Source organism: Mastomys coucha, unplaced genomic scaffold (assembly GCF_008632895.1).
Source record: "Mastomys coucha isolate ucsf_1 unplaced genomic scaffold, UCSF_Mcou_1 pScaffold5, whole genome shotgun sequence".
Classification (NCBI taxonomy): domain Eukaryota; kingdom Metazoa; phylum Chordata; class Mammalia; order Rodentia; family Muridae; genus Mastomys; species Mastomys coucha.
The window spans coordinates 75,680,859-75,704,260 of NW_022196911.1; the positions used below are offsets into that span (position 1 = coordinate 75,680,859).

At 42.4% G+C, this 23,402-nt stretch overlaps 2 protein-coding genes across 3 annotated transcripts in view; one reads left to right on the forward strand and one right to left on the reverse strand.

Moving 5' to 3' along the window:
* The window catches only part of Utp6 (UTP6 small subunit processome component), a 31,607-nt gene extending 12,729 nt beyond the window's left edge, over nt 1–18,878 (reverse strand). The window contains 12 exon segments of the mRNA XM_031353020.1: nt 11–67; nt 2,254–2,438; nt 4,222–4,303; nt 5,045–5,126; nt 7,325–7,402; nt 9,283–9,401; nt 10,487–10,550; nt 11,253–11,300; nt 12,773–12,865; nt 13,299–13,340; nt 17,215–17,299; nt 18,664–18,878. Of these exon segments, the coding sequence (XP_031208880.1) occupies nt 11–67; nt 2,254–2,438; nt 4,222–4,303; nt 5,045–5,126; nt 7,325–7,402; nt 9,283–9,401; nt 10,487–10,550; nt 11,253–11,300; nt 12,773–12,865; nt 13,299–13,340; nt 17,215–17,299; nt 18,664–18,755 (1,027 nt within the window). The 5' untranslated portion in view covers nt 18,756–18,878.
* On the forward strand, nt 7,826–8,272 carry LOC116078072 (ubiquitin-conjugating enzyme E2 C-like). 2 transcript variants are annotated; one of them, XM_031353019.1, is made up of 2 exons: nt 7,826–7,887; nt 7,960–8,272. In XM_031353019.1, exons 1-2 carry the CDS (start codon nt 7,826–7,828, stop codon nt 8,270–8,272), a joined length of 375 nt encoding a protein of 124 aa, XP_031208879.1. The 2 variants fall into 2 exon arrangements, with proteins under 2 accessions (XP_031208879.1, XP_031208878.1); XM_031353018.1 differs by having other exon boundaries at nt 7,826–8,272.
* Nucleotides 18,879–23,402: the final 4,524 nt, after the last annotated feature.

The window sequence follows — 23,402 nt, forward strand, 5'->3', positions numbered from 1 at the left end:
GACACACTACTGGTCTTCTTAGAAAACCTCTCCAAGCAAAAGGTGATGTAACACTTCCACATGGCCTCTGGAAAAGTCAGACGACACCAATTAGGTCACCAGTCCTCTTAGTTCAAACGCTTTCCTTTCAAGAGGAAACTCCTCTAAAGAAAGCTTAAATTAGGAGCTGGAGATGGCCCGGTGGTTATGAGCACTCGCTGCTCTTCCAGAGGACCTGAGTTAAGATTATAGCATTCAACCGGGCAGTGGTGGCGCACGCTTTTAATCCCAGCACTTGGGAGGCAGAGGCAAGTGGATTTCTGAGTTCAAGGCCAGCCAGGGCTACAAAGAGAAACCCTGTCTTGAAAAAACAAAAATAAAACAACAAAACAAAACAGAATAATTCTTCCCATTGTATCTATCAAATCAAATGTATCAGATATTGGGGGAAAGCAAGTGAGCAATCACAGGAACTCAGATCCTTGTCTAGACTTTCTATCTCCACAGCCTTTAATATTGGATATTATCAAACAAAAATGCAATCTCTAATGAAAGACACAGGATGAAGCCCCATGTAGTGACTCACCCCTTTAACCCAAGCACTGAGGAGGCAGAGGCAGGCAGAACTCTACACAGAAAGTTCTGGGCTAGCCAAGGCTACAAAGTGAGACCCTGTCTCCAAATAAAGAAAGAAAAAGAAAAAAGATATAGAATAATAAACAGTCTTCTGAATTGTAATTCCTTAGGGTTTGGGGGTTGGCTTACTTTATTTTGGTTTTTTTCCAAGACAGGTTTCATGCAGTTCAGAAAGGCCTCAAACTCACTCACTCTCTCTCTACAAAGCACTTTAGCAACTGAGCTACAGCCCCACCCCTTAAATTATGTATAAGTATTATTTATGCCAAACAAATGAGCATAAATATCTCTATTACTGAAGAAGTTCACAAAAGCTCTAGCACACAGCTATAATCCCAGCACACAGGAAGGAGGCAGAGGCAGGTGGGTCAGGAGTTCAAGGCCAGCCTAGGTTACATGAAATCTCATCATGAAAAAGCCTGGCTTTTCACCATCACAGAAAGAACTACAAAGAGGCATATAGGGATAAGTATATAGCTCAGTTGGTAGAGTGCTTGTCTAGCATGTTGGAGGCACCACACATTCTGGTTCAGAAGTTCAAGGCCACCATGGCCTATCTAGTGGACTGAGGCCAGTCTGGGATACATGAGGTCCTGTCTCAAAAAAAGAAAAGGAAGTATAAAAAGGTTGGCAAGACAGCAACACATAAAGGCTCTTGATGCCAAACCTGAGAACCTCAGCCCACATATCAGAAGGAGAGAGTCAGAAGCTGGAGAGACGGCTCAGCAGTTAAGGGCATTATCTGCTCTTCCAGGGGTCCTGAGTTTAATCCCCAGCAACTACATGGTGGCTCACAACCATCATAATATGATCGGACGCTTTCTTCTGGCATGCAGGTGTATAAGCGGCTAGAGCACTCATACACATAAAATAAATAAATCTTAAATAATAAAGGGGGGAAGGGTGTTGGAGAGGTGGCTCAGCAGTTAAGAGCACTGACTGTTCTTCCAGAGGTCCTGAGTTCAATTCCCAGCAACTAAATGGCAGCTCACAACCATCTGTAATGGGATCTGATGGCCTCTTTTGATATATCTGAAGAGAACAACAGTATACTCATATAAAATAAATAAATAAATAAATAAATAAATAAATAAATCTTTAAGGGGGGGATGGAGAAATGGCTCAGCAGTTAAGAACACTGGCTGCTCTTCCAGAGGTCCTGAGTTCAATTCCCAGCACCACATGGTGGCTCACAACCATCTGCAACGGGATCCAATATCCTCTTCTGATGTGCCTGAAGACAGTTATATACATAAAATAAATAAATTAATCTTTAAAAAGAGAGAGAAGGAGGGTGGGAGGAGAGAACCCACTGCAGTGAGCAGTCTGATCTCTGACCACCACATGTATGCTATGGCATTCACTCACACACATATACACACACATAATAAACACACATATTTTTTTTTTTAATTTAAGGAAAGAAAAAACAAGCCAGGCACACTGTAAACTGCCCCATACAAATTTTCTCTTCCTTTTTCTCTTCTCTACTAGCGACTGAACTCAGGGCACATGCTTGCTGGGTACGTGCCCCACCACTGAGCTCTATACAGAGACTTCCCATACCAATGTAAGTGCTGAGAATGAGACTGTTTCATAGTCATGCACTGTTACTCTTACACCACAAGGAAGACGTACCCGTAGGCAGGGTCTTCACTGCTTCTTCATACACTGCGCAGCACCGTTCTTCTCTGTGGCCCACTTCCACTGCTTTGGCTTGTTTTGTTACAGGCTGTTCTTCACCTGGTTGGGACTCGATCTCTAATTCTCGCCGCGCCACATAATCCCAAGTGAGTGGGTCATCAGTGTGCAGAGTTTGAAGGCTGAAAATTACAGTTTACTGGCACCTGCCCCATGATAGAAACTGATTCGAGAATAACAGAATTCCTATGGTCCACAAAAGGACACAGGATATCCTTTTACAGCTGCAATAGCACAAGAGTAATTTCCTACCAGGCATTCCAGAACAGCTTAATGAATAGACTTATCAATGGAACAAAGTTGTAATATATCAATTGGATTTCAGAATGTTTCAGGCATCATTTACAAATGTTAACCTTTAACTGGGCATGGTGGCACAAGCCTATATTACCAGTATTCAGAAGCCTGGGGCAGAATGATTCCCACACATTCAAGGCCAGCCTCATGAGTTCCAGACCCTGTTTAGAAATAAACAAACAAAACCTCCCAACAAATATTATCTTTAAAATTATTATAGCTCTCCAAATCACATCAGTAGTTATCTGTGGCCACAGACACCTCCATGAGCCATGCAGAGCCTGGTCTCTTGAATTCTTCTAACAGAGGCAGAGAAAAAGCACAACCGAACTCTGAATGCTGAAGAATCTGAAGAACAAACTGATGCATGTTCTACCTTATCTCCTATGATGTGGAGAAGTGGAACCTAAGAATGATGAAAGTGCCTAATGTAAACATCATGCGGTGGACTTAATGAGCAGCACGCCCAAAGGCCCGTGGATTTGAGCACTCAATCTCTAGTCTGTGGCATGGTTTGGGAAGGTTGTGGGCAGGATTTGTGGGTTTAGAGCCATACTTCATTTCCTGCTCACTCACTCTGCTTCCTGTGTGCAGGTAAAGATGTCCCCAGCCAACTTTCTGTTTGCACGCCACGTCTTTCCCACCATTATGGACTCATTATGGACCTTATGGAACCATAAGCCAAAATAAACTCTCTCTTCCCTAAATTGTTTTTGGTCATAGGGTTTCATCACAGCACATAAATTAACTAATATGCACAAATATTTCTTGAATACCAGAATCAGACACTGAAGATTAAATAATCAATAGCACTTAGCTATGAAGAGTTACAGAGTACAACTCTGATTTTGCAGAAAAGAACGCGTATTGATGTAAGCTTTTGGGATATGTTTGTAAAATGCATTCTATTTAAGAAACAAAGCCACGTATGTCAAAGAACCATTGCAGGAATATATAATTTCTATTCATAATATAGCAAATTTTTCCTAAAGTTTGTAAATTATATTCTTCTTATTATTATTTTCATTTTGTTTTGTTTTGGCTCTTTTTTTTGTTTTTGTTTTTGTTTTTTCAAGACAGGGTTTCTCTGTATAGCCCTGGCTGTCCTGGAACTCACTCTGTAGTTCAGGCTGGCCTCGAACTCAGAAATCCACCTGCCTCTGCTTCCCAAGGGCTGGGATTAAAGGCGTGCACCACCACCCGGCTCTGGCTTTTGTTTTTTTAAAGATTTATTTATGTATGTATGAGTGCTCTATCTGCATGTACATCTGCATGCCAGAAGAGGATCCCATTACAGATGGTTGTGAGCTACCATGTGGTTGCTGGGATATAAACTTGGGTCCTCCGAAAGAGCAGTCAGTGCAGCCATCTCTCCAGCCCTTGTTTTGGCTTTTTGAAACAGGGCTTCTCTACGTAGTTCGGGCTGTCTTAGAACTCCATCTGTAGACCAGGCTGGCTTTGAACTCAGAAATCCATCTGCATTTGCTTCCCCACTGCTGAGATTAAAGGCTTGCACCACCACTGCCCAGTGTATATTCTTTTTCTCTTCTCCCAGCCGCAGTTCTGAAGACAGACCAGGCATGCCGGCCTCACTACTGTTTTACTTACTCATCATAAATTTCCTTCTGTAGATCTTTGGCAAAATCAAATAGCTGAGCAATAGCAAGGAGTGACACATGGAATTCCGCACCTAAAATTCAAAAATTAAAGGAGAGGGCAATCTGCTATCAGTTAAACTGTAAAGACACACTTCATTCTAAACCCACCGTTTTCTTTTTCTTTACGTATTAGAGTTAGTCATTTGGGGGTTGCTGTCTTTTGCCCTGAGACAGGGCTTCACTATCTAGCCATGGCTGGTTTCCATCCTCTCCTAAACCCTAATGGTGGGGAGCAAACCTACAGCCTTGTGCTGAGAGGCAAGCACTTTATCACTAAGCTACAAGCCCTACCTCAGATGGCCTCCAATCATGATCCTCCTGCTTCAGTGGAGGCACCATATCAAGCTTTGCTTTTGTTTTCCTGGTGCTGGGTCAAACCCATGACCTCATGCATGATGTACCACTAAGCTATGCTCATAGTGAGAAGGAGTAGCCTTCTCGTGGTGACTTTTGTTTTGTTTTGTTTTTAATAGAACAAAGAGAGGAGATATTCCTATATCCCCACCACATGTACAAAGACATTAATATTTTGAATTGTTTCTAACTATTCTTAAGTTTCATAAACTTAAGAGCATAAGGCAGATTGTATCATCTACTCCTTTTCAACTCCCCCAATTAGTAGAATACTCAATAAAACCTTACTGAAATGCCCAAGATAGCTCAGAAGGAAGCTTTTCTGAAGACACAGTATGGTTTACCTACTGTCAGCTTTGACAGTCCTTTCTCATCACAAACAGAACACCTACAAAAAGTCAGATCTACAGGATACCTACCTTTAATCTTGCTTATAGAATTTTTGTAAATGATCCGTGCCAACTCGCCTTTAAGGATTTCTTCAGGATGATCGAAACTCCCCTACAAAGTGTTACATCAACCGTGACTGAAAAGGCAGTACCAGGAAGTACCAAAAACCAGAAACAACCCACCAGGATGGAGATTAACAGGCCTAGACTACCAGCGCCACAGGACCTGGCAAATCACAAAGCCAAGGCCAGCTCCTTCACATGTAAGGTGTGCAGCTTGAACACCAGTGTCACCCAGCTGCTTCTCCATTTAGACCAGAGGAGATCCAGCTGCACATACCTTGATTATCCTTCACTTTAGTATTTTATTTGAACAAAAACTGTTCTGAGGGCCAGGGAAATGGCTCAGTTGTTGAAGTGCCTTGCCACACAAGTATAAGGACACAAGTGTGTATCTCCAGAACTAATGCAAAAAGCCAGGTGTGATGGCAGGCACCTGTAACCCTAGCAATAGGGGAAAGAGACAGGGATCGATGGGGTCTGCTGGCCAGCTGTCTGATCAAACTGGTGAGTTCCATGTTCAATGAGAGATTCCCTATCTCAAAAAATAGGATGGAGGGGCTGGAGAGATGGCTCCGGAGTTAAGAGCAATGACTGCTCTTCTGGGGTCCTGAGTTCCAATCCCAGCAACCACATGGTGGCTCACAAAATCCATAAGAAGATCTGATGCCCTCTTCTGGTGTGTCTGAAGACAGCTATAGTGTACCTACATATAATAAATAAATAAATCTTTAAAAAAAAAATAGGATGGAAAGGACCAACAAAATAGTTTAAAAGGGAAAGGCACTTGCCACCAATGCTTATGATAGTCCAATCCCTGGAACTCACATGGTAGAAGGAGAAATCCAATTCCCACAAGTTGTTCCCTGACCACCACACATATATTATGGTGCCTGTAAGACACCCCACCCACCCAACATACACACAGACAGATGAATAAAAGTATCTGGGCACAGTTTAATCCCAATGCTCAGGAGGCAGAGGCAGGTGGGTCTCTGAGTTCAAGGCCAGTCTGGTCAAAATAAGAGATCTGATCAAAGCAGAGCCACATAATGAGACCCTGCCTCAAAATGAATAAAAAATAATTTTTTTATTTTAATAATAAGGGCCAGTGAGATGACTCATTGGTAAAGGTGCCTGCTGTCAGGCCTGAGGACCTGGGCTAGATCCCTGAGGTTAATGATGGAGGGAGAGAGCCAGCTCCTCTAAGTTATCCATCCTCTGACCTCCACATGTACCCTGTGGTACACAAATAAATAAGAGCAATTTAAAATATAAATAAGAGTGGACAGCCAGAGCTATACAGAGAAACCCTGTCTCAAAAAAACAAAACAAAACAAAACAAAACAAAACAAAAAATATATAAATAAGAGCTGATGAGACGGCACAGTGAGGAAAGGTGCCTGCTGCCAACTGACCACCTCCATGGCCCATGTGACAAATGAAGACAACCGACTCCTGCAAGTTGTCCTCTGACCTCCACAAATATAGCTGATATGTGCCCTGCCCTCGAAACATCATTCTCAAATGTGATTAAAAGATAAAATGTAAGGTGGAGAAGTAGTTGAAGGGACATACACCAACCTCTGACTACCACTTACATGCACACACATGCACTCGTACACTCCCTCACATGTGAACAATAAACATATCCTGCACATGCACACCCCACCTATACACAAAGTTCTGAGCTAAAAACACAAGAATGGTACAGCAAATTCTTTTGCTTCTGTTTTAGTTTTGTTGTTTTATCTTTTTGAAGACAGGGTCTTACTATATAGCCCAGGCTAGCCCAGACCCCCCAATCCTTCTGGCTCAGATTCCCAAATACTGGAATTACAGGTATGCCTCATAACACCAGCTCTGACATTCAGAGCTTTTTCTTTAAAATTATTCAGTCATGTTACAAATTATATAAAAAGGAAAAGAGCCAGGGATGGTGGAGCCTTTAATCTCACCCCTCAGGAGGCTGAGGCAGGAGGCTCAAGAGCCCACATGATGGCTCAATGGGAAAAAGAATCCATATAGTAACAAAGAAAACCAACTACCGCAAGCTGTCCTCTGGCCTCCCCACAAACACCATGACATAAACACACTAAAATATAATTCTAAAAACTAAAATAACTTACAAACTCATTTGAAAGTGAAAGATGGAACATTAAATGGGAAGGAAAAGTATACCTCAAAGATTCTCCTTTTATTTCTAAGGAGGCTGGAAAGACTAACAACCAGCAATACACTAGCTCTTACCATATCCATGGCGGCTTTTTCAAACTCTTGCTTTTCCTTTCTCAGTTTCTCAGCATGCATCAGCTCCATCCTAAAGTACTAAAAAAGGAAGTAATGACTAAAAGCCCTTAGAGATGCTTTTTAAATTAAAAACATTCAAGATGGATTCTTTAAAAAAAAAAAAAAAAAAAAAACAGCTGGGCGGTGGTGGTGCACGCCTTTAATCCCAGCACTTGGGAGGCAGAGGCACGTGGATTTCTGAGTTTGAGGCCAGCCTGGTCTCCAGAGTGAGCTCCAGGACAGCCAGGGATACACAGAGAAACCCTGTCTTGAAAAACAAACAAACAATGAAAAAAAAAACCCAAAACAACAAAAAAACCCGCGGGCGGTGGCCCGAAGCCCTGCAGTTGCTCTTTCGTCTCCACACTCCTGTCTCGGTGCCAGCATCTCTGGGATGGCCCCGCAAAACCGCGACCCAGCTGCTGCCAGCGTTGCTGCCATTCAAAAAGGAGCAGAGCCCTGATGGGGCGCCGCTGGGGCCCTGTGGGCAACCGGCTACAACAGGAGCTGATGACCCTTATGATGTCTGGTGACAAAGGAATTTCCGTCTTCTCTGAATCAGACAACTTGTTCAAATGGGTAGGGACTATCCACAGAGCAGCCGGCACTGTATATGAAGACCTGAGGTATAAACTCTCCCTAGAGTTCCCCAGTGGCTACCCTTACAACACACCCACAGTGAATGTGAAGTTCCTCACACCGTGCTACCACCCCAACGTGGACACCCAGGGCAACATCTGCCTGGACATCCTCAAGGATAAGTGGTCTGCCCTGTATGATGTCAGGACCATCTTGCTCTCTATCCAGAGCCTGCTAGGAGAACCCAACACTGATAGCCCTTTGAACACACATGCTGCAGAGCTCTGGAAAACCCCCACAGCATTTAAGTACCTGCAAGAAACCCATTGAAAGCAGGTCTCCAGCCAAGAGCCCTGATACAAGCTGCCCACCTCTCTTTTGTGTTGTCTTTTTTTCTTAGACTGTCTGTCCTTTCTCCTAGATTTCTAAGCTGTGTCATATTTTTGTTTTGTTTGTTTTTTTTTAATTAAGTCTGCTTGAACCCTTACAAAGTATATTAAATAAATACACATTGATTGTTTTTGTATGAAAAACAAAACAAAACAAAACACACAAAAAAGTCCTATTTGGGCTGGAGAGATGGCTCAATAGTTTAGAGTACTGGTTACTGAGAACCTAGCTTCGATTCTAAGCACCCATATGGCTGGCTGCTCACAACTGTCTGTAGCTCCAACTACAGGGGATCTGATGCCATCTTCTCAGGTACCCATGCTTATAGGCAGGCAAAACACTCATATGCATAAAACAAAATGGCAGAGCATGGTGGCACACGCCTTTAATCCTAGCACCCAGAAGGTAAGGGAAGGCTCATCTTTCTGACTTTGAGGCCAGCCTGGTCTATACAGAGAGTTCCAGGTCTGCCAAGGCTATATACCAAGTCTCTACTTCAAAAACGGAAGAAAAAAGTTAATTTAATTAACATATTTTAATGTTACTCTACTTATTTTGTTTTTATGTATATGAGTGTTTTGCCTACATGTATGTCTGTGCAGCACCTGGTACCCTTAGAGCCAAGAAGAGCGTGCAGGATCCCCTGGAGTTACAGATGATTGTGAGACAACATGGAGGTGGTGGGAAATGAATCTGGATCCTCTGCAAAAGCAGCCAGTACTGCTAACTGCTGAGCCATGTTTCCAGCACCTCTGTTTTTAAAAATAGCAACAAAATTTTCACAAAGCACCATTACCCATGAGAAAATAAAGTACACAGAAGAGCGGGGATAACTTCATTTTAACAAGTATTTCTTCTCTATGCATCATGCAGACGTTGCTGCCTTACTCTGAGGGTCACAGAGACACCCCCCCTTCTCTCTCTCTCATTCTACATGCCCCAAAACTCACTTCTTGATAGAGCTTTGGACATTCGGGATGAAAGCGTAGAGCCCGAAGAAATAACTGCCTGGCACTCTCTGAAGACAAGCGATCTTCCATTTCCCATTTGGCTGCCATAATCCACAAAGCTATAGGAGAAAAAAATTAGACTTAATTTCAGCAAACAATCAATGTTGCAATTTTAATACTTCATGAGCTATTTGTTAATCTTACCATAGGAAAAAGAGAGGGGCTGAGGGAGTTTCTAATGGTAAGTTTAATGACTCCATCTAAAGTCAGAAAAAGGGCTGGCAAGCTAGCTCAGCAGAGAAAGGTGCTTGCCACCCATCTAATGACTTAAATTTGGTTCCTACAACCCAAAGGAGAAAAGAGTTGCCTTCTACGAATTTCTTTCTGAACTCTACATACTGTGCCATGGCATGTGCATACCCACATATATACCACATGCTTGTACATACTACATACTGTGCCATGGCACGTGCATACCCACACATATACCACATGCTTACACATATACAAAATGACCCCTGCCTGTAATCACATCTGAACTTTCTTGGAGGGTCACAGAATAGTGGTAAGTCATTACCTTTGGCTTTCTTGAGCATGTGACTCCTGAAATTGGTCATGGATATCTCCTGTATCTCTTGCCCTTGTGGGTTACCAAAGGGGTTGCCTTAACCACTAATGCAGTCCCTCCAAAAACCTCAACTTAGGAATCAAACCTGCTTTAGGGACAATAAAGACAGGCCTTCGAATTGCTAAGATCACTGGATTCCTGTTTGTTGTTGATCTACTACCCTGAGAACAGTCACTGGAGCACCTCCACTGGAGCACCTCCACTAGAGAGCAACACGACCTTACCACAGATTCTCACAGGAGAATCTTTCTCTTACACTTTGTGCACACCTTGTATCAGCCAATCTACCTTAAAAATCTACGTTAATATCTCCTCCTCCTAACTTTAGAATCACTCAGCACCTACTGCCTCCACATAAAATGTACCCTACAGAACCAGCAGGTTGACTTTTCATTAGCGAAAGGAAATGTCCACAAACGCCTGGCACAGTGATGGACAACACGGCAAGCAGGGATAGATAAACTAAGACACAGCAAACTGTCTGAGCTGAGGACTCCAAACAATTTCTGAGGTTCATCAAGCACAATAAATTCTAAAATGGCCTGATTTTGAATAAAGTGTAGATTTTTGATATACCTGGCTTGTTTGAATGAATGGCAAGCATGGCAGAGAATATCTTGCTAAGATGAGCTTTGGTACCCTGTAAAAGAAGAGGAAAACACTTTACTTCCTGAGCACAGAAATCACTGCTTCTCATCTATAAGCACTCTCTCGCTCTCACTCTCTCTCTTTCTCTCTTGCTCTCACTCTCTCTCATATGTGTGTGTGTGTGTGTGTATGGTCTTACTAACTATAAAATCAAGTGGAAAAGCCAGGCATGGTGACTCTTGACTTAAAATCAGCACTCAGGAGGCATAGGCAGATGGAGCATTGTGACTTCAAGGCCAGCCTGGTCTACATAGCAAGTTCCAGGCCAGATGGGGCTACATAGTAAGATAGTGAGACAGACAGACACACCCACACATACACACCCACACAAAATCTCTCTCTCACACACACATACATACAAACACAGACACATGCACTCAGTGAGAAAGATCTGTTATTACCAGAGACTAACATAAGACACACTTATGCTTTTTATACCTAAACTATTAAACATAAACATTCTAGCATTTTTTTTTTTTACTGAACAAATATATATAAAATGATTTTCTTTTCACGTAACTTAGAATCATTTACATGGTCAGATATCCAAATGTGACACTGGGGCCCAGCTTCTGTCTCCCTGGGTTCTTTCTCCAACTGTTAACCTTGTATCTCTTAAAAAATATGGAGTTCAGTAGCGCAGAATGAAACTTAAGAGGAAAGAGAAGACGAAGCTACATATGACTTTACTTACCCATTTCTTACAAAAAACTATATAGGATAGCCAAAGTTGAACATCATCCTGCAAGGAAAGCACAGGATAAGCAAGCTGCTTCAATTTCTTTTTCTTTTTTTTTTTTTTTTTTTTTTTTTTTTTTATGTTTTTTTGTTTTTTGTTTTTTGAGACAGGGTTTCTCAATGTAGCCCTGGCTGTCCCTGGATCTCACTCTGTAGACCAGGCTAGCCTCGAACTCAGAAATCTGCCTGCCTCTGCCTCCCAAGTGCTGGGATTAAAGGCATGGGCCACCATTGCCCGGCATGCTCCTTGAATTTCATCTTCACATTGCATTAATTCACTTCAATGAAAACAGGCAAGTTCCAAAAGAGCCAACGTGCCACACACTCTCCATCTCACTGAAGCCTGGGCTCTCTTAACCATGAGAATAAATCTAATACTAACTCCCACCAACCATGTTTCAAGGCAAAATCTATATCTATCTAATGTGTCCAGTGCAATTCTAAAAGCTTCTCAAACTAGGTAAAGAAACACAACCCTTCCATTCTCAGAGATCTAAAGCACTCTTGGATGTATCAGTCCCCAGCCAACCCCTCCAAACATCAACTCACTGGGGATGTTACCCACCTCTAAGCCGTCACCCAACCATCTAAGTCACCTGGTGACTTCCTTTACTGCCTTCTGCCCGACAGTGCCTCATGGACCCCAGACTAGACAGACCTTCTTTTTCACAAACACAATACCTGGCAAAGTAGCTAGTAATTCATAAGTAGGGATAAATGAGTCAGCTAACCAACAAAATCCACTGATATCAACTGTCGAAGCAGGGGGTAACTTCTGATCCTCCTGCCTCTTAACTCTAGGACTATAGCCATGGTGTGCCTCCACACATTTGAGGTGCTGGAGACCAAACCCAGGGCTTTATGCGTGCTAGGTAAGCCCCTTCCCATCCCCTTTTTTGGGTTTTCTGAGACAGGGTTTCTCTGTGTAGCTCTGGCTGTCCTAGAACTGACTCTGTAGATCTGGCCTGCCTCTGCCTCCTGAGCGCTAGAATTTAAAGTTTGCATCACCGTGCCCAGTTCTTTTGATTTTTCTATCTTTAATAATGTACTAAACACAGTGCTTAGTATCATCCTCACAGAGTAACAAAAAAGTGAGAAGATAAATTTTAACAGCTTATGTAGCTCCAAGCCTGTTTCAAGCCAAGGTGTCATCATGAAGGTAAGTATTGAAAACTGGAGAGGAACGGAGAGGACGTGGCATTTAAAGAGTCAAATATCCCAGCACTTGGGAGGCAGAGGCAGGCGGATTTCTGAGTTCAAGGCCAGCCTGGTCTACAGAGTGAGTTCCAGGATAGCCAGGGCTACACAGAGAAACCCTGTCTCAAAAAAACCAAAAAAAAAAAAAAACCAAAACCAAAAACAAACAACAACAACAAAAAAAAACCAAGAGTCAAATATCCAACTCCAGATATATATATATATATATATTTATACTGCGCATTGTCACATCTCTTTGAGTACTTACTAATCACTTACTTTCCACTTCGCTGAAGCACGACCAAAGACACCTTGTACCCGATGTACCATAGAATATTCGATCTCATCCTTCTTAAATGAATATTTAATTCTCTAAAAAGGACAAAACAAAGCCCTAGTTAATTAGTCACATTTATCCAAAGTAGTCTTCACACACGCTTACCCTCACCACCAACAAAAAATAAATAAATAAAATATGAGAGAACTACAAGTATCCTCCTTGGATACAGCACCGACTAACAACAGTATCTCCTCAACATAAAACACACTTAAAAAAAAAAAGTTAAGCATTGGGCTGGTGAGATGGCTCAGCGGGGAAGAGCACCGACTGCTCTTCGAAAGGTCATGAGTTAAAATCCCAGCAACCACATGGTGGCTCACAACCAACCATAATGAGATCTGACGCCCTCTTCTGGTGCATCTGAAGACAGCTACAGTGTACTTACATATAATAAATAAATAAATCTTTAAAAAATAAAAATAAAAAAATAATAATAATAAAAAAAAAAGTTAAGCATTAACTTACTGCTCTTCTTCTCTGGATCAGCTCCAAAAGATTAATTTCATACTATGGGGGAAGAGAGGAGGACAAAGAGAAACATGAAAAGCATAACGTTTTAAATATAGGAGATGCATAAAAAATTAACAACTTGAAATAAAAGACAAGTTGTTATCAATAGTCAGAATTCACAATAAATCTCTAGAATTCCCTGAAAATTCATCTTAGTTCCATAAAACTTACATATACATATATACATACATATATATGTGTGTGTGTATACTATATATATATATGTACATATATATGTACATATATAGATATATATATAGTAACAGTAAGAGTCTTGTAGGCAGCTAAGAGGCAAAAACAACACATTACTTAATTGCATGAGGCTTGTAAGATTTATAATATTAATCCAACTTCCCACTTAAAGCAGCACGCTCTAATTTTCAGTTTAAAAATTTTAAAAAATCTAAGTAAGGCATTGTGGTGCACATCTACACCTTGGAGGCTAAGGCTAGGAGGCTCAAGGAGGGATCAAGGTGCTAGGAAAGCGTGTCAAGAGGTACAACACGTCCAGCGTGGCAACACACTCCAGTACTCTCAGCACTCCAGAAGCACACAGCTGGACCTCTGCGAGTTCAAGCCTGCTCTACAGAGGGACTTCAGGCCAGCCAGTCAGGACAATATCATAAGACTTGCCTAGCATGCACAAGGGCCCTAACACCTCCAGGCAAAGCAATGAACACCTATCATCCCAGATTTGGGAAAATGAAAGCAGGGCTTGTTTTTTCTTATATATTATTTTTCTTCTCTAGTTTTTAGAGATTAAGTTCCATGTAGCCCAAGCTGGCTCGGAGCTTGCTATGTAATCAAGAATGACCATGAAGGGGCTGGTGAGATGGCTCAGCGGGTAAGAGCACTGACTGATCTTCCAAAGGTCCTGAGTTCAAATCCCAGCAACCACATGGTGGCTCACAACCACCCATAATGAGATCTGACGCCTTCTTCTGGTGCGTCTGAAGTCAGCTACAGTGTACTTATGTATAGTAATAAATAAAATAAATCTAAAAAAAAAAAATTATAAAGAATGACCATGAATAAGACTCTCCTTCCAAATATATAAATTAATGGAAAAGAAAAACCAAAACATTCTCCTTCTCTCCAAGGATTACAGGAGTGCTGGATTACACATGCGCCACCACAGCAGTGCTGGGGATAGAACCCGGCTTCATACACACTGGGCAGACACTCTACTAACTCAGGTAGCCCCAGCTCCAGGAAGCACAATGCCAAGTTAAATTCTCAGCTCTTCAAAAAAGTAAAATAGTAAAAGCTATTTTGTAGAGCACATACACAAAGGTCGGGATCCAATTATAATTACTGAAGAAAAAGAGAAAACAAAAAAGTTGGTTCATGAGACATTTCAAGCCTAGAAAATCCCATGTAGCTTACCATACAGCTATATCAAAGCTTTTACTTTGCAAATAAATATAAGAAAAAGTATAGCCAGGAGTGGTAATGCACACCTTTAATCCCAACACTCAGGAGGCAGAAGCAGGTGAATGAATCTCTGTGAGTTCTAGGCTATCCTGGGTCTACAGAACTAGTTCCTGAATAGCCACAGAAACCCTGTCTTGAAAACCCAAAAAAGAAAGAAAAGTATTTTCCCCAACAGACATGGTGAACATCTTTTTGTTTTCCTTTTATTTTTAAGTGTATGGGTGTTTTGCCCACATATGTTGGTGCACCATGTACGTGCCAGAAAACAGCATCAAATCCCCCATGGAACTAGGGTTGCAGACAGTTGTGAGTCACCACATGGCTGGGAATCAAACCTGGATCCTCTGAATGAGCACCAAGTACTCATAACCACTGAGCCATCTCTCCAGCCCTGTGACACATGCTCTATCCTAACTGTCAGGAAAATGAGTGAATGGTGTGAATGGGACATCTAGATGGGTCAGCATGCAAAGGCTCTTACTGGCCTGAGGCATACCTGAGGACCTGAGCTTAATCACATGGTAGAACTGAACCCCACAAGCTATCTTCTGAATTCCACATGTATACCATGGCATGTGCCCATATCCCCACCTAAATAAATACATGTAAAAAAGGACGCCTTTAATCCCAGCACTTGGGAGGCAGAGGCAGGTGGATTTTTGAGTTCAAGGCCAGCCTGGTCTACAGAGTGAGTTCCAGGACAGCCAGGACTACACAGAGAAACCCTGTCTCGAAAAACAAAAAACAAAACAAAACAAAAAAAAAAATTAGAAACAAGAGCTAAGGATGTAACCTTTAGTGGTAAAATACTTGCCTGGAATACACGAGGCCCTAGGTTTAATTTACAACCACAAAAAAAAAAAAAATTAATTAAATGTCACTTGTGTCATGGTAAGTTAATAAAACTAAATGCCAATAGGTAGCTGCACATGTAAGAGGCTGCTTATGGGCATGTTGTGAGACAGGGTCTCATGATGAATCCCTGGCTGTTCCAGAAGTTACAATGTAGACCAGGCTGCCATCAAACTCCACAGAAATCCACTTGTCTCTGCCACCCAAATGCTATGTGTCTATATGTGTTTTAATCTAATAATTATCCTCTCTGAAACTAATCAAACTAGTCCCTAAGGGAAATCATTTCCCCTTCTCTTAGGTTCACCATCTCTAGTTCTACTGACTCCTTTTACATCAAGGTTTCTACACTGTGGCCTTCCAAACACCCCCTCGGAGTCCTGTAAACTGAAGGGAGGCAGGAGGGGGTGGCACACGCACGAGGAGGCAGAGGCAGGAGAATCTTCCGGGTCTGCACAGGCCAGGCAAGCCTACACAGGGAGACCTGGAGAGGGCCTGGCCTCTGTTCCCACCACCCAGCTAACAACCATCTGTAACTCCCAGGGTAGCCAACACCTGATTCCTTCTGGCCTTCTTAGGTACCACATACAAACAAGCACATATAGCACTTGGGAGGCAGAGGCAGGCAGATTTTGAGTTCAGAAGTCCAGCCAGGTCTACAGAGTGAGTTCCAGGTCAGCCAGGGCTATACAGAGAAACCCTGTCAAGAAAGGAAAAAAAAAAAAATCTGTCTATCTCCGCCTCCTGAGTAGTATATCTACAAGTCTTTGCCATGCCTTCTGCCTCAGACGCCAAGTGCAAGCCATCAGACCCAGCAAAGCTTTTGTTTTTGTTTTGATTTTGATGAGACAAGTCTCCCTGTACATCCAGACTAATCTCAAACTCAAGATCCCTCAGCCTCAGCCTCATTGAGCGTTAGGATTATAGGCATGCACCATCATGACTAACATTTTACCTTTCCGGGGACTGAAGTGATGCCTCTGTGGCTGTTCTTCCAAAGGACCGGAGTTCAGTCCCAAGAACATGAACCCACGTTCACAACCATCTGTAACTACACTTCCAGATCCAACACTCTCTTAGGGTGTCTGCAGATTTTTGGTTTTTGGTTTTTTGGGTTTTTTTTTGGTCTTTCTGGTTCTGATTCTGTACATAGTAGCCATTCTCCCTCCTTTGACAATTCATCCTATATCTCTAATCTCAACATCACAATCTCTTCCATTTAGAAGATGGAAGAATCTCAGAGTAAACCTCTCTTGCAGGTTGACAGTGCTAAGCAAGCAGTCTACAGACCTCCTAACTGTCTACTGTTGTCAAACCCCCACTCTCCAGCAGGCCCCCTCCCAGACGCAAGTTTCCTGCTAAAATCCTGATACAAAGTCGCTGGTCAACTGACCCAAGAGAAAAAAGTTCACTCTGACAAGGACCAAGTCTTATTGAGTAATGGCACTCCACAGTCATCTCTGATCCTAATAAAAAATATGTGCACAATCAAAGAATTCTAGAATTCTGTAGACAACCGGTGTAAAGCCCACCACTGTCTGATTTAAAATTCTCGAAGGGACTAAAAAGCTGTAGACTCACTCACTTGAACATAGTTGATAAAGTCTTCCTTGAGAAGGGTTCTCCGATGTATTTTGTATTCTAGGTCAGAAGCCTTCTTGATGATAGCCCTGCAGAGAAAGCCAATTACATGGTAACATTTGAGAAGTTAAACCTGAACTTAAGATTTTTATTCGGGATATATAGAAAACACATTTAGTAGAAACATCTAGTTCCTGAATACAGTTATCTTCCACAGGCAAAGCACCCACGAATTCTCTTACACAGTTACCTCTGTGCTGTTAAAAACACCCACATATAGTTCTAAACTTCCAGGAAAAATCACCTCAGTTGCCAGGATCACTGTTATTCCCACCAGCAAAGTAAAAATATCTAATGCTTTTTATTATTTATACAAACTACTAACAAAGATTTCTCCTCCAAATTTAGGCTACTTAGGAGCTTGTCTTGGTGCATGTATGTGTGTGTGTATACAGTCCCTAGAATCAAACCCAAGGCCTTGTGCATGCTAAGCAAGCACTCTGCAATGCTCTTAGCTTCAATGCATAGGTTTTTATGTTAACCAAATCTCTATCCTAAAATCTTGAGTCTCTGTATTTCCTGTATGTAAGTTCTTAAAACCTAAATTGTCTCTATCTAAATATTACTACAAAGGAGTGAGCATACATGTGTTCTAGGAAAACTAAAGGCAGAACATGCAAGACAATATTTAAGAATGGTAACACACTTAGCACCGCCCCCCCTCCTGTTGTAGACCAGGCTAGCCTAGCACTCACAGGGATCCGCCTACCTCTGCCTCCCAAGTCCTGGGATTGAAGGTTGGTGTCCAGGCTACATTGAGCAATTTCTAAGCATCCTCGCTGTGTTTCCTAACGTTTACTTTGTGGATCGTACACTCACATTACTGTACTTTTATCTAGAGTCATGGTAAAGTAAACTGTTAGAGAAAATCACGAAAAGCAATTGATTTTACCAGGTTACCGAATGCCAACTATATTCTGGGCGCTGTGGCAGGGCTCTAAGGAAGCAGATGAAATGAACTACATGGTCTCCAGTCTACAAGTTTAGTTAGGAAGACCGACCCACTCCCCCTGGGCTTCCATAGCGCTGTACTCGAATACCTAAAGTGTATACCCAAAACTTTTAAACTATAACCATTTCTTAATCTGAACTCTCCCGCCATTCACATTGCCCGGTAGTCCATGATGGGATAGCATCCTGGCTAGATCACCTTTACGCCCGCAAGACCCTGACCACTGAAATGACTGTCAGTATGACGGATGGGCAAACAGACTGATGGATCGTCTTGCGATACGTTAAAGCTGAATTCTGACAGTCGTCAAATTCCAGCCACGGGCTTTTCCCTCTTCTAGCTCAGTAGTTAAAACCAAGCTCAGAAAAGTCCCCGTCACACACTCTCCTCAAGCTCCCCTCAGCCCGCCCCAGTCCTTCCTCTTCCCTGATCCTCTCTCACTTAATCTCCGCGTGACTGAAGAGTCCGATGCGCTCCAGCTGTTCCAACTCCGGGATTCGATCTTCTATGCGTTCCTGAATTATCTCCGCCATGAGGCTGGAACTTCACAAGCAGCCGGGCGGCCAAGAAGCGTAGAGAGCGCCCACCTTCCAGCCTTCAGGCTCACGCTTCGTGATTGACTGAACGTGCTTCGTAAGTCCCGCCTTTTCCGCTTCCGTCATTGGGAACGTCCTCTTTTCTAACGAAGCCACTGTCGCCTCCCTGTGGTTGACTGTAGGATTGCAGCAAGAACCTTTTCCGGTCTGGGACGCGTCTTCTGCGGGGGCGGGGCTGGGGGCGGGGCTGGGGGCGGGGCTAGATCCTCGCGCCACAGAGACCGGAAAAAGCTCCTCGGGGAAATACTGATAGGAGCCCGAAGTAAGCTTCCTACTGGAAGTCATCTGTTTTTATCTTGCTCCCGTTGCAGGTTCTCGCTTCCCGTCACCGAGAGCACTAAAAGTAAAAAAATGTAACTGAAGATGATATTAATTATGCAAATTCACTGAGGCTCTAAGACTACCGACCGGGTCGGCTAGCTTCACGAAACCAGTGTGGTAACACTGCATTGCCAATGAGAGCTTCTGAATGGCTGGTTCGTTTTTAAAAGATGGGAAATAATTTATCATTTAAATAATTAGGGCCGTCGTGCTACCAAGCCTGGCAACCTAAGTTCGGTAGAAGGAGAGAATTGACTCTTGCAAATTATCCTCTGATCTCAACACGCGTTCTATGGCGCGTGTGCCCGACCACGTGAAAACACGATTTTAAAATTAAAAATAAATATCTTGACTTATCGTGACAAAATATTTCAAAATATTAGGCACTGGGTAAATAGCAGAAACTGTCGTTTGTTTTAGAAAACAGGACTTTGATAGTGAAAGTTGGTGAAATAAATCAATATTTACACAGATCTTCCTTACAACATTGTCCAAGCAAATTAGCATTTCTAAGAGAACCATCCTGTAACCCAGCTTGGAAGCAACATTCCTGTATAATTACTACAACCTAAAAAAAAAAAAAAAAAAAAAAAATCCTTGGTTCCCTTGTCAGTTAAGTCCTGGAAGATGATAAAGAGCCAAAGCAGGGCTTCTTGCTAGACCTGTTATTAGAACACTCACATCATTACCTTGGTCTTCTAGTGATTTATGAGAGGGAACTAGACTTCGCAGTTACCCAGATCCACCCAGTTCCTTGCCTTCCTTTCCTTTCTGTTTTGAATCTTGTCTCACTGGTCTCAGAGCTGACACAGAGGTTGATGTGGGTGGGCTTCATCACATCTCAGCCCTTTCAGGTCTAAGATCCGAGAAGTGGAAGGAAATCATGTATGTAAATTAAAGATTCGGTTTCTTTGTAATAGTAAAGCAGGACTTGTTATTAGCCAGAATGGGGATGACTGTGAACAGCAAGTTCAGTATGGACAGGAAGGGTAGAGAAATCCCTAGCTTGTAATAAAAGAGCAACAAATAAATGCGCAAGGCATTTACAACCTTCTTTAAGTACAAGGAAGTCAGCAAAACCTGACAGATTGTAATCCTTCATTTGGAGACAAATTTGACAGAGTAACAAGCTAACTACAGTTCTTAAATCAACTATGCTCTCCACTGTTGTTTTGATATTGTGCTGTTATATTTATCTTGCCCTAAGAATTACTATAATAAAAATGACAAAATCGCCTTTTCACTTCAGCTTGTCATAATAACAGCTCTCTCACTATGTGCCCAGTACTGTGAGCATGGCTGAGACCTTTATGTGTTAATCCACCTAATCACATCACATGAATGCTTTATTTTTGGTTGTAAGTCTAGACTTTCCAGGCTGAGCCATCTATCTAGCCCAGTATTTTATTCATCTACCTGGCCCTGGTGGTGAACACCATTAATCACAGCATTTGGGAGGCAGAGGCAGGTAGCCTTTTTTGTTTGTTCCTTTGGTTGGTTGGTTGGTTGGTTTGGTTTGGCTTTTTTGTTTGTTTGTTTTGTTTTTTGTTTTATCAAGGCAGGGTTTCTCTTTATATCCTTGGCTGTCCTGGTACTCACTCTGTAGATCAGGATGGCCTTGAACTCAGAAATCTGCCTGCCTCTGACTCCCAAGTGCTGGGATTAAAGGTGTGAGCCACCACTGCCCGCAGGTTTGGTTTTTGAGATAGGGAGTCTATATGCATCCCAGGCTGTCTGGGAACTCTCTCCATAGACCAGGCTGGCCTCCAATTCAGAGATCCATCTACCTCTGCCTCCCCAGTGCTGGAATTAAAGATATGCAATATCACACACAACTCTATTTTGTATTTTTATCATCATCATCATCGTCGTCGTCGTCATCATCATCATTATATCAACCTAAGAAGGCTGAAAGCACCTACTAACAAGTGGGAGGGGCCTCTAGTTCAGTGGACTAGAGATAGAACACAGACAGTCCTGAGCTCAATCCTCAGAAACAGCTCACTCCTCCCCCCACAGAAAAAAAAAAAAAAGAAGGGAAGAAGAAAAGGAAAGGAAAAATTCCTTCTTCTCTAAAACACATTTACATGAAGTTTGCATTGCATTTCACATAACTTGGAGTACAGCCAAGAATGACCTTGTGCTCCTGATCCTTCTGCTAGTATCTCCCAAGTGCTGGGACTATGGGCCACTATGCTTGACATTTATTCATTTATTTATTTATTTATGGATATGGATATGGATATTTTGTATACATCTATGTATGTGCACCTCTCATGTGTCTAATGCCCAAGGAAGTCAGAAAAAGGTGGCAGATACCCTAGGACTAGAGTCACAGATGTTTGTGAAGTTACCATGTGGGAAGCCCTCAGTAAGAGCAGCAACTGTTCTTAACCACACCGAGCCACCTCTCCAGCTCCTGTGTGCTTGGCTTTTTAAGTAGCTGTTTTGATTGTTTTAATCTGTTGTATGTATGATGTGTGTACATATGATATGTGTTGGTGTGCATGATGTGTATTTATGGATATGATGTATGTGTGAATGATGCGTGTTTGTCTGTATGAGTGTGTGGAGCCATGGGACCACTTCACGTATTAGGCCCTGCCTTCCACTTTCCTTCAGTTGATGCCTGAAACAAATTACCTGGCTCTTGAGTTTCCAGGGATTCGCCTGTCTCCACTCCTGTAGAACCTGGATGACAGGTGGGTGCTTTATGTAAATTCCAGAGATTCCAGTTTCTGGGGCTTCAAACTCAGATGCTCATACTTGTATAGCAAGCACTTTACCCACAGAACCAGCTCCCAAGTCAAGTGGTTATTTTAATATAAATTTTCATGATCCCTGTCCCAATTACCAAGAAAGAGAGATGGCAGAAAGATGGATTCTGATCACCTACAGCCTTCAAAGAACGGTTAGCCCCCATTTTGGTTCTGATGGGCCAGTTTGGAAAACAGCAAACAGCCTTCTGCTAAGAACCTCACAAGGAGCCCACGATCAGGACACTGACCAGAAGGTAAAGGCTATGCCTGCCTCTAACACACTTGGATGCAAACTTGAAAGTGAAGTTGAGGGCGGTGGTGGCACACGCCTTTCATCCCAGCACTTGGGAGGCAGAGGCAGGCAGATTTCTGAGTTTGAGGCCAGCCTGGTCTACAGAGTGAGTTCCAGGACAGCCAGGGCTACACAGAGAAACCCTGTCTCGAAAAGCCAAAAACAAAACAAAACAACAACAACAAAAAAAAGTGAAGTTGAACTTTTCCTTGGGATGGTCACATTGTACAGCTGAAGACAAAGTTCGTAAAGGGCTCAATGGCTCAAAATAGCAAAGAAAGAAACACTAGTCTCCTCCAGCCCCTGCCATTATTTGAAAAAGAAAAATACCTAATTTCAGACACAATGAATGAGAGGCAAAGCACCTGGAATCCCATCCCCCTACGTTGTTCAAAGTCCCCATGCCTGCTTCTCCCACACAGAGAGCCCCCCAAAGGACTTCAAAGTCAGGCATGTGTGATACACACAGACGGGTCTTTGATGCCTAAGAGCCCTCGGGTTGATTCCACAGTGGAACATCTGCACCTTTCAACGTTATCTAGCACCGTGGAGAACACAAGTGTCCAAGCTTTGGGTGACAGCCGTTACGCGCATTAAAATATTTGGAACCAGTAACTTTTCACTTCTTTTTCTATTATTTACAGCTCCCTTTGCTCCACAAACTGCACTGGATAGTAAATTACTTCTGGCACTCAGCCTTGTCAGCTTGCCAAACTTCAACTGGAGCAAGTTTTTACAACCCAGCTAATAAGCCCTGGAAATTAGGACGTGGGCATAATGGAAATAATGACACGGTTTTTAACTGCAGGAGCGCAGAGAGACAACGTGAGATTCCAATAGATTCTACTTCTTAACGATTTTTCCCCCTAATTAAATCGTCACATTTTTAAGTTATTGTAGTTCAGAGCACATATAAATGCAAAGGTTTTCTTTTCGTTGGAAAAAAAATAGTTTTGTGTCTTTTTCTTGCAGTTTTAAAATTATGCTTTTATGAACTTAAAAATAATAATAAATAAATAAATAAAAGAAGGAGGAGCAGGTGAGAAAAGAAGAGCAAGAATGGGGCAGCTTAGGTAAACAACTTATTAAAGCTAAATGACATCTTTTAAAACCATATTCCAAAACAACTGGCTTCTAGACCTAGCAATTGTCTGTCTGTGGATGTGTTCCCCCAAAACAATGCCTGATTTACATCTTTTTTTTTTTTTTTGG